This window comes from Leptonychotes weddellii, chromosome 10 (genome assembly GCF_054177405.1).
Source record: "Leptonychotes weddellii isolate Sample4059 chromosome 10, ASM5417740v2, whole genome shotgun sequence".
In the NCBI taxonomy this organism is placed as follows: domain Eukaryota; kingdom Metazoa; phylum Chordata; class Mammalia; order Carnivora; family Phocidae; genus Leptonychotes; species Leptonychotes weddellii.
In genome coordinates this window covers 63,224,845-63,241,058 of record NC_138378.1, presented here as the reverse complement: position 1 = coordinate 63,241,058, position 16,214 = coordinate 63,224,845, and the positions used below count along the sequence as shown (strand labels likewise).

Here is a 16,214-nt window from a genome sequence, read left to right as displayed (position 1 = left end):
AAAAGATAAAATCTGGATGCGTAGCTGCAAAACATCTCGTATTTATTATTCTGTTTGCTGTAGTTTTCAAAGCTGGTGCACCACACACACACGCAAGAACACAAAACAGGAACCCGGATGGATGATCTAATGTTTCCCATTTGCTATCTCTGGCTTTGCAGTTTCCCTACATGGCATGCACGCAGGACAGAAAAGACAACAATTACCCGCCGTGCTAGATTTAAAAGCATTTAATGACATAGCATATATTTAACAGGGCAGAAGTTGAGAGGTACAGGTCATACGACTGAGCGCCAGGCCTGAGCGACCACCTCCCTGCTCAGGCCCAGCCTCTGGAGTTCATTCCTATCGATGCCATTTTGATTGTGCAGTAAGATGAAAATTTGTCATTACAATCGTTACAGTGACAAAGAAATGCACACTATGTATCAAATAGCAAGGTAATGAAGCAAATTATAACAGTGTGGCAACGCACGAGCAAGTAACCATTAGAGTAACATTACTTTGTCCAGTAAATGCTTCAGTTCCACTTGTAACACTTACCAATGATTTAAAGGGTTTTATTATACATCTAGTTTTATTATACTTTGTACTAGAATTATCTCAAACATACAATATAATGTATTTCGGCAAAAAAAAAAAAATTGAAATTACAGATTATTTAAAACAGTATCCATTTTCTATTCCTTCTCGTATACCGGTATACCGACATTCTGAACTGTCCTTGCAGGTGATGCAGAAAAGCTGCATGTCAGGTGTTAGTAAGTGATGCCAGATACAAACAGTTTGGTCTGTAGATTCAACATGGAGCTGCACTGTGGTGGCAGCGAGATCATAATACACGATCTGTTTAATCAAGGTTAGACCCGTCATGGGCACTTCTAATAGTTGAGACTCAAGGTAACCACTGGAAATAAATGGAAGAGAATGGTGTCAGGAAATTGGTACATTTTGTCTCTAGTGAGCACAGGAAATATTGTTTAAGCACCGCTGCCTTGCATACCAACAGCACTAGAGGCGGGTTATTTCCAACGCAGCCTCACAAAATTGAGGAACAGTTTAAATATTGAGATCTAATCTATATAATTTCATTAAAAAAAATCTGGTCTTCCCTCTGCACCTCAAACTTTTGTAACTTGGAGATAAAGTATTTAGGTGTATTTCCCCCACCCCCCCAGAAATGCTCTATAAATTAAAAAAAAAATCAACCACATTGAAGAACATTAGGCACAGAGAATAATGTGTTGGTTCTGAGCTTGCATGCTGGAGTTTCACTGAAAAGGTAAGAGAAGGGCAGGAGGTGAAGGAAAGGAGTTCATTTCTTTTTGCCAAAAATGCTGAACCGCTTCTCCTTGTCTTTCTCTTTGTCTTTCTCCCGCTTGCCAGGGCTAGACTCGCTGGTGATGGTGACGACGCTGGTGGGCAAGGTCTGTGCCCGGCTAGATGCTGGAGTGCTCTGTGTGCTGGCGGACACCTCATGTTTATCGGAGGAGATGGCAGAGGAGATGGCCTGGATCCATGTGTTCATTTCCTCCTGGACAAAGGACCACAGGTGAGACTCAGCCAAGAGGGATGGGCTCAAAACACCTTCACTTCACCTGCCCAAACATGTGCCTCCGTTGGGTCGGAAGGCTTGGGAAAAGTGCATCTAGCCCACGGGAGCATCTGGCTGAGAGGCAAGCAGTTCCCAAATGACCCTTAGCAGAGTGAACATGGTTCAACTCTCACAAGAATTTGGTTTATAAGACCTGAAAGTCACCCATCTAGTATGTGGTCCTACAAACTTGGAAGAATGAGAAGACTGGTTTCCATTGGTGGGATGCACCCTTTTCTTAAAAAATTGAAGTATATTTGACATATAACCCTGCATGAATTTAGTAGAAGTTGGTTTTTCAAATCTAAAGCACTACACACATTGCTGTCTCATCAGAAGACCCTCTCTCCCTGCAAGAAGTACAACCATGAAATGGTTGCTTGAAGACAGTGGAGTGCCGCAGGGAGGCCCCTGACTGGACTTCAGGATCCACATCCTGTCCCAGGACCACCCCACTGTGCCTCATCCACTGTGAGGGGTGCGCAAGTTTTCCTCCATCAACTTCAGGGTCCTTGCACTAGCCCTCCTAACACAGCAGGGAGACAGTAAGATGCCATTCTGCCTCTTAGCAATATAAGGAGAACTGAACGCCTTCCAGTTGTTACTGACTGAGGAGACCAGATACGAGAAGCCATGACTAATGATTACTTATATATGAAACACTGTAAATAAAGCTTATTGTGCCAATAAATATTTGCAAAAGCCCAAGTATTGAGAGAAATGAATCTTAAAAACTTACATCATCTTTGGCTTGGAAGAGGTACTCATTGCCATCATTTAGTCTGTAAGTTGAAGGAAGAAAGTCAGTCACAATTTGACTTAGGAAGAAACAAAACCCTCAAATTCCCAAAACCTATGAGGGACGTAAGCAGGCCAGGGGAATCCTACCAGAAATGCCCATCAGAGCTCTGCATACATCACCAGCTTTGCCCAGGACCCACAAAGGCCCAATATATATTCTTGGGCCAGTATAATATACACAAAAACTTAATGTTTCAATCTACTGGAAGGATCAAAATGTCCCAAACATATCAACATCTGGCTTTACTGTGGCAAAGGCCACTTGAATGTCTAATCAATGCTCTAAACTGAATTCAAGATATAATGCTTTAAAAATGATGAGTCCTGGGGTGCCTGGGTGGATTAGTTGGTTAAGCATCTGCCTTTGGCGCAGGTCATGATCCCAGGGTTGTGGGATCAACCCCCATGTCGGACTTCCTGCTCAGCAGAAGTCTGTTTTTCCCTCTCCTGCTCCCCCTGCTTGTATGCTGTCAAATAAACAAATAAAATCTTTAAAAAAAAATGATGAGTCTTCAGGTCCTTATCCCAGGGTCCTGGATCAGCAGGGAGTCTGCTTGTCCCTCTCCCTCTGCCCCTCCTCCCCCTCCCGCGCTGTGCTCTCTCAAATAAAATCTTTAAAAAAATAAAACATTAAAAATAAAAATTATGAGTCTTTTCACTACATAATCATTAAGGGAACAATCTGACATGAAGATGTAACAACTGTAAATACTTATGCACCCACATGGCAGCGCCCAAATACATAAAGCAGTATATAAAGGAAGTAATCAACAGTAATACAGTAATAGATCATCCAAACAAAAAATCAACAAGGAAACTGGTTTTGATGACACATTAGACCAGATGGATCTAACAGATATATTCAGAACATTCCATCCTGAAACAATGGAATGCACATTCTTTTCAAGTGCACATGAAACACTCTCCAGGAAAGATCATATATTAGGCCACAAAACAAGTCTCAACAAATTAAAAAAGATCAAAGTCGTATCATGCATGATTTCTGACTACAATGCTATGAAACTAGAAATCAACCTAAGAAAAAATCTAGAAAGAACACAAATACATGGAGATTAAATAACATGCTACTAAACAATGAATGGGTCAAACAAGAAATCAAAGAGGAAATCAAAACATCCAGGAAGACAAATGAAAATGAAAAAACAAAGTCTAAAAACTATGAGACACTGAGAGGGAAGTTTATAGCAATACAGGACTACCTCAAAAAGCAAGAAAAATCTCAAATAAACAACCTAACCTTACACCTAAAAGACTGAGAAAAAGAACAAACAAAACCCTAAACCAGGAGAAGGAAGGAAAAAAAGATTAAAGAAGAAAAAAAAGAAAAAATAAATAAAGAAATAATGTAACAGATCAATGAAACCAGAAGCTGGTTTCTCATAAAGATCAACAAAATTGATAAACCTTTAGCCAGATTCTTAAAAAAAAAAAAAAACCTCAATTAACAAAATCAGAAATGAAAGATGAGAAATAACTGATGCCACAGAAAAAGGATTTTAAGAGAATATTATGAAAACTTACATGCCAACAAATTGGACAAGCTAGAAGAAATGGACAAATTCCTAGAAGCATATAACCTTCTAAAACTGAATCAGAAGAAATAGAAAATTTGAACAGACTGATTACCAGCAAAGAAATTGAGTCAGTAATCAAAAAACTCCCAAAAACAGAAGGCCAGGACCAGGTGACTTCACAGGTAAATTTGACCAACACTTAAAGAAGAGTTAATACTTCTTCTTCTCAAACTATTCCCAAAAATAAAAGAGGAAGGAAAGCTTCCAAATTCATCCTGTGAAGCCAGCATGATCCTGATACCAAAACCAGATCAAGACACTACAAAAAAAGAGAACTCAGGACAACACCTCTGATGAACACAGATGCAAAAAAACTCAACAAAATATTAGCAAACCAAATCTACAATATATTATAAAAACCACCATGACCAAGTGAGATTTACTCCTGGGATGCAAGGGTTCAATATTCAAATCAATCAACGTGATACATCATATCAACAAGAGAAAGGACAAAAACTTTATGATCATTTCAACAGATGAGAAAAAACATTTGAAAAAGTACAGCCATCTGTCATGATAAAATCCCTCAATAAAATAGGTTTCGGGGCCCCAGCTGGCTCAGTCAGTGGAGTGTGTAACTCCTCAAATCAGGGTCATGAGTTCAAGCCCCTACTGGGGCCTACTTAAAAAAAGAACACAACAAACAAACAAAAGTAGGTTTAGAGGGAACATACATCAACACAATAAAGGCCATCTATGAAAACCCCACAGTTAACATCATCCTCAATGGGGAAAAACAGAGCTTTTTCCCCTACGGTCAGGAACAAGACGAGGATGTCTGCTCTTACTACAGCTATTCAACACAGAACTAGAAGTCCTAGCTATAGCAATCAGATAACAAAAAGAAATAAAAGACATCCAAATTGATAAGGAATAAGTAAAACGGTCACTATCTGCAGATGACATGATGCTACATATATAGAAAACAATAAGGTCTCCACCAAATACTTACTAGAGCTGATAAATGAGTTCACTAAGGTTCAAGATACAAAAACCAATATAAAGAAATATGTTGCATTTCTATACAGGAATAATGAAGCAGCAGAAAGAGAAATTAAGAAAACAGTCCCAGGACGCCTGATTGGCTGTCGGAAGAGCATGGGACTGTTGATCTTGGGGCCGTGGGTTCAAACCCCATGTTGGGGGTAGAGATTACTTAAAAATAAAATCTTAAAAAAAGAAGTCCCATTTACAATTACACCAAAAATAATAAAATAGCTAGAAATAAATTTAACCAAGGAGGTTAAAAGACTCTGAAAACTACAAAAGGCTGATGAAAGAAACTAAAGATGACACAAACAAATGGAAAGATATTCCATGCTGATGGACTGGGGAAACAAATACTGTTAATGTCCATATAATGCAATCCCTATCAAAATACCAACAGCATTTTTCAAAGAACTAGAACAAATAATCCCAAAATTTGTATGGAACGACAAAAGACCCTTAACAGCCAAGCAATCTTGAAAAAGAACAAGACAATGGGAGGTATCACAATTCCAGACTTCAAGTAATATTATAGAGCTGTAGTAATCAAAATAGTATGGTACGGGCACAAAAAGACTCACAGATCAATGGAATAGAACAGAAAACCCAGAAATAAATCCACAATTATATGGTCATTAAACTTTGATAAGGGAGGCAAGAATATGCAATGGGTTTGGAAAAAGTCTCTTCAAAAATGCTGTTGGGAAAACTGGACAACAATGTGCAAAAGAATGAAACTGGACCACTTTCGCACACCATACACAAAAATAAACTCAAAATGAATTAAGGACCTCAATGAAACCAGTAAAACCAATGAAACCATAAAAATCCTAGAAGAGAACACAGGCAGTACTTTCTCTGATATTAGCTGTAGCAACATTTTTCTAGATACGTCTCCTGAAGCAAGGGAAAACAAAAGCAAAAACAAACTATTGGGATTACATCAAAATAAAAAGCTTCTGCACAGCAAAGGAAACAATGAACAAAACTAAAGGACAGGGGCGCCTGGGTGGCTCAGTCGGTTAAGCGTCTGCCTTCGGCTCAGGTCATGATCCCAGAGTCCTGGGATCGAGCCCCGCATCGGGCTCCCTGCTCTGCGGGAAGCCTGCTTCTCCCTCCTCCCACTCCCCCTGCTTGTGTTCCCTCTCTCGCTGTCTCTGTCAAATAAATAAATAAAATTAAAAAAAAAAACTAAAGGACAAACTCCTGAATGGGAGAAGATATTTGCAAATGACAAATCCCATAAGGGGTTCGTATCCAAATACATAAAGAAGTGGGGCGCCTAAGTGGCGCAGTCAGTTAAGCGTCTGACTCTTGGTTTCAGCTCAGGTCGAAATCTCAGGGTTGTTGAGATTGAGCCCACATCAGCGTCCACGCTCAGCCTGGAGTCAGCTTAAGAGTCTCTCTCTCCTTCTCTCTCTGCCCCTCCCGCTCGTGCTCTCTAACTCTCAAAATAAATACATCTTTAAAAAAAATAACTTATACAACTCAATACCAAGAAACCCAAATAATCCAATTAAAAAAATAGGCAGAAGACATAAACAGACATTTGTCCAAAGAAGACACAGAGATGGCCAACAGACACATGAAAAGATGCTCATCACCACTCACCATCAGGGAAATACAAATCAAAATTACAATGAGATGTCAATTCACACCTGTCAGAATGGCTAAAATCATAAACACAAGAAACAAAAAGTGTTGGTGAGGATGTGAAGAAAAAGGAACCCTTGTGCACGGTTGGTGGGAATGCAAACTGGTGCAGCCACTCTGGAAAACAGTATGGAGGTTTCCTCAAAAAATTAAAAACAATTACCACATGATCCAGTAATTCAACTACTGGGTATTCAACCAAAGAAAGAGAAAACATTAATTCAAAAACATCTATGCACACCTGTGTTCACTGCAACATTATTTACAAAAGCCACATTATGAAAGCAGCCCAAGTGTCCATCAACAGATGAACAGATAAAGAAGATGTTGTATATATGTATTTACACACACACACTGTAGTATTACTTAGCCATAAAAAAGAATGAAATCTTGGCATCTGCAACAACATGGATGCATCTACAAAATGCTAAGTGAAATTTAAGAAACAAAACAAATGAACAAAGAAAAGAGACAGACAAAAAATAGACTCTTAAGTATTGTTTGAGATGGGTGGATGGGTGAAATAGGTGAGGGGGATTAAGAGGACACTTATCGTGATGAGCACTGAGTCATGTATAGGATCATGGAATCACTATACTGTGTGCTGGGTAACTAATAAAACACTGTATGTTAATTATACTGCAATTAAAAAAAGTATGAGTCCTTTTGAAATTCTGCTACAGAGCCTTATATCCCCCCCATTTACAAATACCAGAATTTTTAAATAGACATACAGAAAAAGTCTCCTAGATTTCCCTTCTTACATGGTACGGAGTAAAAGAAACTGTCCCGCAAGGCCATCCCTAGGACGCTGGAGAGTCACTGGCTTGGAGGGCTACTCATTCACTTCACTGCGGTACAGAGGAAGGGGTGTTCCTGGTGGGGAGGAAGGTAAGTGCCCTCTGCCAGAACCCGGACCCTCTGAAGCTGCATGGAGGGAGAAGAAAGGAGGGAGGCAGCCGGGGAGCCAGGCTGTTTGCACCTTATTTCACGCAGTGTAAAGGGCTCCAAGTCCTGAAGAGCCTGCCTCCGGTGCTCCTTGAAAGAGCTCAAAAAGTCACACCTTTTGAAACGCTCATTTGCAGTCCGTGGCCTAGTGCAACCGACAGGACACAAATGTCTAACTGAAGACCAAAGCTTTTCAGGTCCCAAAGCCACAGATCAAATTAGTTTTAAACTAATTAACATTCTAACCACGGACATATTTACTTTACACATTTTTTTTTTTTAAGATTTTATTTGTCAGAGAGAGAGAGAGAGCACAAGCAGAGGGAGTGGGAGAGGGAGAAGCAGGCCTCCCGCAGAGCAGGGAGCCCGATGCGGGACTCGATCCCAGGACCCTGGGATCATGACCTGAGCCGAAGGCAGACGCTTAACGACTGAGCCACCCAGGCGTCCGTACTTTCTATATTTTTCAAGATGAAACGGCTTTTCTGCCCATTTCTAAGAACTTCTGAGCCTGGATCCACTCTGATGGAGGTGTATGTGTTCTACAAGCCAGGACATGTGGAACTAGATGGTTCCAGAAGCAGCTGGAACATCTGCTGGGCAAGCCAGGGGAGCAGAAAGACCCAGGTCCCACACATGCACTTCCTGTTTATCTCCATCCAGCTCCAGGATGACTCACTTGACCCAGCTCCACATAACTTGTGGGCAAAGAATAGCAACTCCTGGGTCTGGATAAGCTGCAAAAATGGGTAAACTATTTTTCTACGTTTCCCTTAAAATGTGAACAGCTCACCTTGTCTTAAGGAACAGTAAGTTCCAGCTTATCAAAACAAAAGCTCATTGTCTTCAAGGCTGAGCTGTGCCATGAACCACAGGGAGACTGGTGACTGGCCACAGTCCCTAAAGATCCTAACCGAGACATGGGACAAACCACACAAGTTTCACTGGTGATTTTTTTTAAATGGCAGAGAGGAAGAACCGACTGATCACAGTACCTGCCTGGGAAAACCAACCCCAAGAGTGAAAATACACCTACTCTCCGCAACCAAGAAACGGGGCCCCTCTCACCTCAGCTTGAACACGTGTTTCTTCTTCTTGTAATCAAGGGCCACTTCACAGATGGCTTCTTTCAAACTCACAGGGACCTCGCTGTGGTAGGGGATTCCAGAGGCAGCCGTCTTTGCATCTTTGTAGAAACCCATTTCTTGGTTATTTATGACACAATAAACATTGTGCCAGGACCTGAGCAGTAAAGAAAGGAATGTCAGGGTTCTAGACCACACTCCTGTAAAGAATTAAGGATGTGATTAATATGCAAACGATCCACACACCACGTGGTGTGACCCCTTGTTAAAAGCCTTTCCTAAATTCTGCTAAAACTAAACAAGAAAACAAAATTCCTCCACAGACTGCTGGGACAGTGTCCACATTCATCCCGTGGCAGGTGACTGAGGGCAGGTGATGCTCTGAGTTTGGGGAAAAACATGCTGCCCTCTTCTATTACATAAAGGTACTCCTGGCTCTGACGGGAAAGATTTTTATTGGGGTTGGTTCTCTTTGCTGTAGTACCCTCTTGTGGTAATGCCGTACAGGGCAGACTCCTCATCTGAAACATGCCTGTCCTGAAACACCTAACTCTTCCACCGCAGTTTTAATCCTGATGGGGCTTGGCAACCTGACAGGGAGGCAGATCCAGGGCCATTAGCACTGGTAGTACCTCCGGATGAATCAGAAAAAAGACAGCCTTTCCCCCATGATATGGCAAACTGTCATGATATACTGATTTTTATCAGAAGACGCTGTACTGCCACCTACCTAGATTAACATAAAAATTTATGTTGTACTCAATGTGGGTGGCAGCTCTGAGATGGGGACTTCCTGGTCTAATGTACAACCTGTACAACTGTACATGGTGGTCCCAGGCAGAAGGGATCATTGGTTAAGCACACTGGCTCTGGAATCAGGTAAGAATTTCACCCGGGCTTTGCCATATACCATGTTTCTGAAGAGTGAGTTTTTTTTCACCACACAGGGCCGCCATTTCCTCATTTATAAAAGAGATTATTAATAAAAGTAGGGCCTATTGGGAGGCAGTGAAATAAACACAGATATGGAGATAAGGCCGGGGAAATGAATGTCTTAAAAAAAAAAAAAAATCCCACAAGGAAGAACACTTCACTTTAGGGAAATTCTCCAACCTCTGCCTAGCACATTTCTTCTCAGGAAGAATTACTAAGTCCCCTTTTTGCTATTCCCATCCACGCTTAATTAACCTTCCTTCTCTCAGTGAATCAAAAGCACTCTCCTCCCGCTTTCCAATGTCAGTCCCAAGAAAAAAGTGACGCCCAGGAAGCTAAGAACAAATGGACTTCACCAGCGCCCACTCCCCGGCTTTCCAGGCGGCAAGCGGGTGCCCCGACCTTGAACGGGCTGGGCTGACTTCCCATCTCCTGAGGCGCTGGCCTCAGCCTTCGCTGCTCTCACCTGCTCGAGGCTTTCTTATTGTGAGCCTCCCACTCGTGCTTCCGATTCAGGAAGCCTTCCATCTGGGCCGAAGGCGTCTCCTGGGCTCTGGCCGGCAAGGTGGCAGCACTCTGGGCCGGGAGGGCGGCCTTGGCTTTGCGGTCCGAGGTGGGGGAGGGGATGGGGCTGGACTCCTTTGAGCTTGTTCTCTGCTCGGCGGCGCCGTTGACCATTTCACTTGTGTCCACCGTTTCTGCCATCTAGGGACAGTGGAGAGGCCATTCAGCGAACCCTGTGAGCCACAGGGGTGACCACATACGCTCTGACTCGCACACGTGGCTGTGTATAAATGCCGGGCACAGATGGAAGCAGTACAGTAAAACCATTGCAACATCCCACAAAGCCAGCGGGACACCAAGGACATTAGAAGGTGGGGAGGGATTAATGCCCGCCCGCTTATGGGGAAGGGAGAAAAGCGAAATGCCAGGATGAGTTTTACTGCACTCTGTTCCTCGGATCAATCCATTTTCTCTAATGTAACTCAGATCATTTCCTCTTAGGGTTACTTTAAAAACAAAAGGACGACAGGAACAATCACACGTATTAAATATGAGAGAGTGGACGTTATACAGCAGCCACCTTACAACCAAGGACGTCACCAGAAGAGCTGGAAGTTTAAGCGAAAGGGCATTCACAAACAGACCGACAGATGACTCTATCAGAACTACACAGCATTCCCCCAGAGTAAGACAAGGAAAGACCTCCGGTTTCTGAAAATGCTCTCCGGCTCTCCTCCCCCGCCCCTCAACACATCGTCATAAAACATGCAGAAATTAGGACGACAATCATGCATTTCACATCTACCATCCCAGTTAGACTTTGGAACTTAAGAGCTGGAAGGAATTGAGGCAAGTCAACAAACATCAATTTAACCACATCTGCCGGAGTTGTATCGTGAGTGGGTTGTAGTTGGTGTTAAAGGAGCCGGAAAAGCCAATCACAGTCACTCAACACCACACGGCTATTTACCCCCAAACACAGACAGAACCAGGGCCTTCCCCATCACGTGTTGGTTGATCACGGTGCCTTGCTGCACTGAGACGAGAAAGCCCAGACACAGCCAGACTTCCCGCGGCTCTGACCGTCAGGCTGGAGACGTCTTCGGGAGCTGTTCCTTCCCAAGCTCATTTATACTGTGACCCTCGGGGCTTTTCGGCTTTGGAAATGCAGTAGGGTCTCGGCTCATTATCGCTTTCAGCCTGTGTACCATCAACTGTGTACCATTAACTGTCTCGGCCCTGGCTGATACACCCAGGGCGCGGGATTAGCAAGTTACTAAAGCTGGGTGTGGCTGACACTTTAGTGGGTTACAGACAACCTGCACCCCTCGTACACGGACAAACATGGAGGTGTCAATGGCAACGTTCATTAGATACGTCCCCCACCACTGCTGCCCAGAACCAAAATGACAAGTTAGCAGCAACAACTTCAACAGGAGAAATGGGAGAACCACCACCACTGCTTTGACACTCAGACATGTCAACTCTTGGGAACAGGATCACTTGTTTAGGCCTTAGCTAAGTGGCGGGGTGGGAGTCATGAGCTTCTCTTCCATCTATACAGACTATCACTGTCAGCATCAGGGTTCAGGGTAAGACCAGAGGCTTTGCAATTTAAGGGTGTTTTTGACTGGAGCCCTTTACCCACACAGCAATGTGGGAAATGGGACTCTTAGGGCAAGGAAGGCATGGGGGAGGAGGATGGACATGTGATTATCCTGGCCTCCTAAGTGACACCCTGTAGATGTGTGCTTATGAGTAACAGGCTATTTCCATATTTCTCTTTCCTTTCACTTTTAAAGGAGAGATGCAGGAGGGGAAATGACCACCAAAAAACAAAACCCTGAGTCCAAAGGAAGTGAGTGGATTTTAAAGTTGACAAATCTGTTCTAGTGTGGAATTTCAGGAAACTTCTGGTGGGAAAGTGTGAGTTTGGTCTGAAAGGCCTATGCCAGGTGTGAGTCTAGGGAGACATAGGGTTAGTGTGTATAGAAACCAGGTTAAAAAAAAATTAGTGCTGCAGCTGTGGCTCGGAAACTGCTGGTGACAGCAGGGACCTGGAGGGAGCAGTGTCTGCTGACAGGCTAACGTTTATAGCACTGGGGCAGACTTCAAGGGGGGCCAAGGCCAGGGAAGCCTCTTCTGGGGGAAATTCTGCAGCAAAAATTTTTTTCTTTAGAGTTAGAAGGAAAGAGAAAACCCCAAACCAGTATGCAGAGATAATTAATGTTTATGCAAATGAATCACTAAACCAAGAAAACAAGGAAAATAAAAGGAACAAAATGATTTTTAATGGACATGTGCTTAAGCATGCCAACAGACAACACACCACTAGAGACAAACATCAAAAGCAAATCATAGTGCTATGATCATACATGTGAATCTCCCCCCAACCCCCACCCCATGTTGCTTCTCTTTAGCGATTAGTCCAGAGTGCTTTAGTGGCTGGGTACACCTGAGATCTTTAAATCAGGAGGTGAACACGAATGCAACGTGACAACTAGTAGCACAAGAAACGCCTGATTGGTTTTCTAAGTGCATGAAAGCAACACTATTTTCAAGTTCATTAACTTGAGTCTCTGCACCACAACTCCAAAGAATGAAAAGGCTTTTCTTCTTCCAATCCAGTTATAATAAAAAACTTGTTCTGGCAAGCTACAATTTAAAAATCTAGATAAAAATAGGCATGAGAACAAATGCCAAAAACATCATTGCACTATTTCTGTGTGTTTTTTTTTTTTGGTCTTCTGAATACAAAAAGCATACAATTGGGTATCATTCCAGATAATATAAAATTTAAACATATATATATGGAAACATCACATATATACATACAGATCAGTGACACAGAATCTGGAGCCAGAAACACTTATCAGGGCTCCCTAATGACCAAAGATAAAGCAGTAGTTTTTTCTAAAATGAATTTTGGTGCGTTTTAAGGCAGAGACCCAATAATGGTGCACACTACCCCCAGAACATAAGAAGCTTGGCATCTATCTATATACCCATCTACAGTCGCAAGTAGATAGATATGTACATAGAAATAAGGAAAAACAAACAAGATGCTATATGATGTTATCCTGACAAAAGAAAAAAAAAAAAAAACATGCATCATGAAATGAAAAGACAAATCAGACTTAACTCATGGAAAACACATATCAAAACAGGTTTCTGATCCCACTAACATCTAAATATGGCAAATGAGCAAGTGACTGTCTCACAAGGCTTGGATGTAGTATGGATTTGGTTTTGTTCTGTCTGTATCAGTACCAGGAAATCACCTCTTTCATAAGCTTTTATTCCTAAGGAATAGAATTTCTGTTAAAACATTTTCAATCCCTGCTGGTGGTCTGATCAATGCCATTCTAAAAAGACTCCTTATTGGAGAACCTCACAAAAAAAAGTCATAAGAAAATGAAAACGAGAAGATCCGTATGAGACATACAATGGAGTTTCTGTCTACACAGACGCTACAATTCCTTCTGAAGCCAGGCGGCGTCCAACGGCTCCTAGGGGTGGTCCACCAAGTGCAGCGTTCAAGTAATCAGGGTGAACCAGAATGGCTTTTGTTCCATTTGTTTGAGAAATTTAAACAGTTTGACACCCTTAAGTCATCGACTGAATGGAGAGGCCTGGAAGTCTGGTAGGCAGGCTTCCGGAACCTGCCGAGGACTGCTGCCGCCTGCCATGCTGGGTGTCATGGTGGTGCTGACAGTGACCAGGACCAAGGTGGCAGCAGGGTCAGCGGGCACTTCCCCCCGAGGCTGGCTGTGTTACTTGCTGCAAGTAAGCTCACAATTTCTCAATTCAGGTCTTGGCAGTAAAAAATGGAGGAACTCATTTGGAAAAAGTAATACATAATCCAAGGGTCTCAAAATCATTTCAGATTCTGTGCCTAAAGTTAACAGAGCTTCCCAAGTAGATCCAACTCCACCCCCCCCTTTTTTTTTTTCCGTTTTCAGTAAATGAATGCATCCTTCATGGAATGTGACACAGCTGACTTAAGGTTTTAATCTTAGTACTGAGAGTCTCCTTCTTTATACACCAATCTTCCTAGTTACTATTATATTATGGCAGGTTAATGACATCTGTAAAGGGGGGGTCTGTGCAGCGCAGTATTGCACCCTGTTAGTATAACTGGATGTGTCATACCTGTCGGATTCTAGTTTTCTTCTTCATTTTGCTGTAATCTCATTTAATTTCAATTACTCATGTAAGGCTTTCGCTGTAAAATCTTAATAAAGTAAAAAGCTCACAATAAATAAACAAAAAATAAGTATGTTGCTTTAAGGCAACTGAGTATCCATCAGTTAATAGGCTCAAATAAACATGAATTAAATGCAAACAAATATGAAACCAAGGAAGCCTACGAATTAAGGAAAAATTTTAACACTGTGGGTGAAGTGGAAGCCAAATGGTCAAACCAACAGGATTTGGAAAGAGTGGTTCTTGACAAATGGTAGTGAACTTCACAGTCCAGACCACGGCTGGTCACTGGCTGTCCGTCTGCTATTAAAGTTTTTGTAGTTTTGGTAGGTTTGAGAGCGGTAACTAACCCGTGGAGATCCCTGTTCAGCCGGCAAACCGTTCTGGGAAACTTGCTCTCCTTTTGAAGTATCCCTGTTAGGTAAAGCAGGGAAGGAGGGCAGAGGAGGGAAGGGGAAGGTAAGGAAAGGGAGGAAAAAGAGAAAAAGAGAGATGATGAGGGAGAATAACATCACTCAATTTTACTACGGACTTTCTCTCAGAAAAACATATGCAACCCCCTTTTACGTAATGCAATTTCTTTTTAGGAACTTCTCAGGTGTTCCAAACCAAGTCTAGGTAGAGAGCAGGAGCACAGGCATGCCCTCTCCCCCCAGTACAGGCAGCATTCAGGGTTGGCACGGGGCTCTTACCACAGCATAGTCATTAGTTTTTCAGAAATAGACAATAATTTCTGTTCTTTATGTGAAGAACTTTCAAAAAGCATCACCACATAATCAGTGGCCTGAAATCTGGGTGGTTCACTCCCTTCACTAGTCACATGGGAATTCCGAGTGTGTGCGTGTGCACGCGTGTGCAGGCAGTGGAGTGGTGCTGTCTACACCCCACTTCTGCCGCCCTACACAGCAATGTCACTTCGGACAAGTCTGTGTTCTCCGATGTCATCCGGGGGTGACTACACAGATTTGACATACTCTACAGAATTAACAGAAGGGCATGTGGTGAGGCCTAGTGTAGCACAAGCTTAGCAAAGATGATCCCCAAACCTCACTTGTCAGGGAAGCTAAGACGCGAGCAGTGCAGGCTGCCCACGACTCACCACTGCTGCTGGGACTCAGTCTCCTCAGAAGCCTTCGTGCTCGGCTCGGGAGAGGGCGGCCGCCTCTTCCTCTCCTCTTCCTCTTGCTGTCTGCGCACTTCCAGTAACTCCAACTGAGGGCAAACACAGCAATGTTCAGCAGAGCCCCAAACTCTGCCTCTTTTAAGGAAAGGGTTCTTCAGGAACCCAGAAAGCCCTCCTGCCTCAGTTTTCTACCCTGGATCGCGCTGGACAACCAGAAGGGCTGACACCCAGCAAGACGGCACTGGGATCACAGGAACTGCAGCTATAACCCGGAACGACGGGAAACAGACCTGAGTGACGACGCAGGTCTACTCAATGGGTTTGGGTGCCCCCTGGGACCCCGGGTTTCATTTCTAAATGAACTATGCAGCTCTCAACTCTGCTTGGGAAGAAAGTACCTGAGCATGAGGGTCCACAATGGACTTCCCATCAGAGCTCAGACAAACACCACTGAGACAGAGTTGCAGTAATTCTCAAGGGGGCTTCTCGTGCTGCGGTAGGCATCTGTGTTCAGCCCAAACCCAAGTAACATAAAAGAAAAGCCACAGAGCAGTCTAACTGAAACTAAGCCATTTCACAAGCAGTATGTATGCACTAAAAATATTCCAGTTAACACACACGTATGCAGATATGTTTTAAATCCTCAGTACTGCAGAAACTGGAAAGAACTCCATTTTTGTAGACCATAAAGAATCAGCTTTCTATCAGAAGTGCAAGTGTCACTGGAGGGGAAACACCAGTGAGCAAGCCTTATTCTAAAGCTTTAATTTAATGGTGGCAGAAGA

The 16,214-nt window shown here is 42.9% G+C and overlaps 1 protein-coding gene across 3 annotated transcripts in view; it reads right to left on the bottom strand.

Annotated features, from left to right (window-relative positions):
- Positions 1 to 215: 215 nt before the first annotated feature.
- The window catches only part of SPTBN1 (spectrin beta, non-erythrocytic 1), a 194,985-nt gene continuing 178,986 nt past the window's right edge, over positions 216 to 16,214 (bottom strand). For all 3 annotated transcript variants that reach the window (XM_081832014.1, XM_081832015.1, XM_081832016.1), the window contains 6 exons: positions 15,406 to 15,518; positions 14,657 to 14,720; positions 10,063 to 10,301; positions 8,647 to 8,820; positions 2,334 to 2,376; positions 216 to 1,534 (listed from right to left, as the gene is read on the bottom strand). In XM_081832014.1, coding sequence (XP_081688140.1) covers positions 1,316 to 1,534; positions 2,334 to 2,376; positions 8,647 to 8,820; positions 10,063 to 10,301; positions 14,657 to 14,720; positions 15,406 to 15,518 — 852 coding nt within the window. In that variant the 3' untranslated portion in view covers positions 216 to 1,315. The remainder of the gene's footprint in view (positions 1,535 to 2,333; positions 2,377 to 8,646; positions 8,821 to 10,062; positions 10,302 to 14,656; positions 14,721 to 15,405; positions 15,519 to 16,214) is intronic.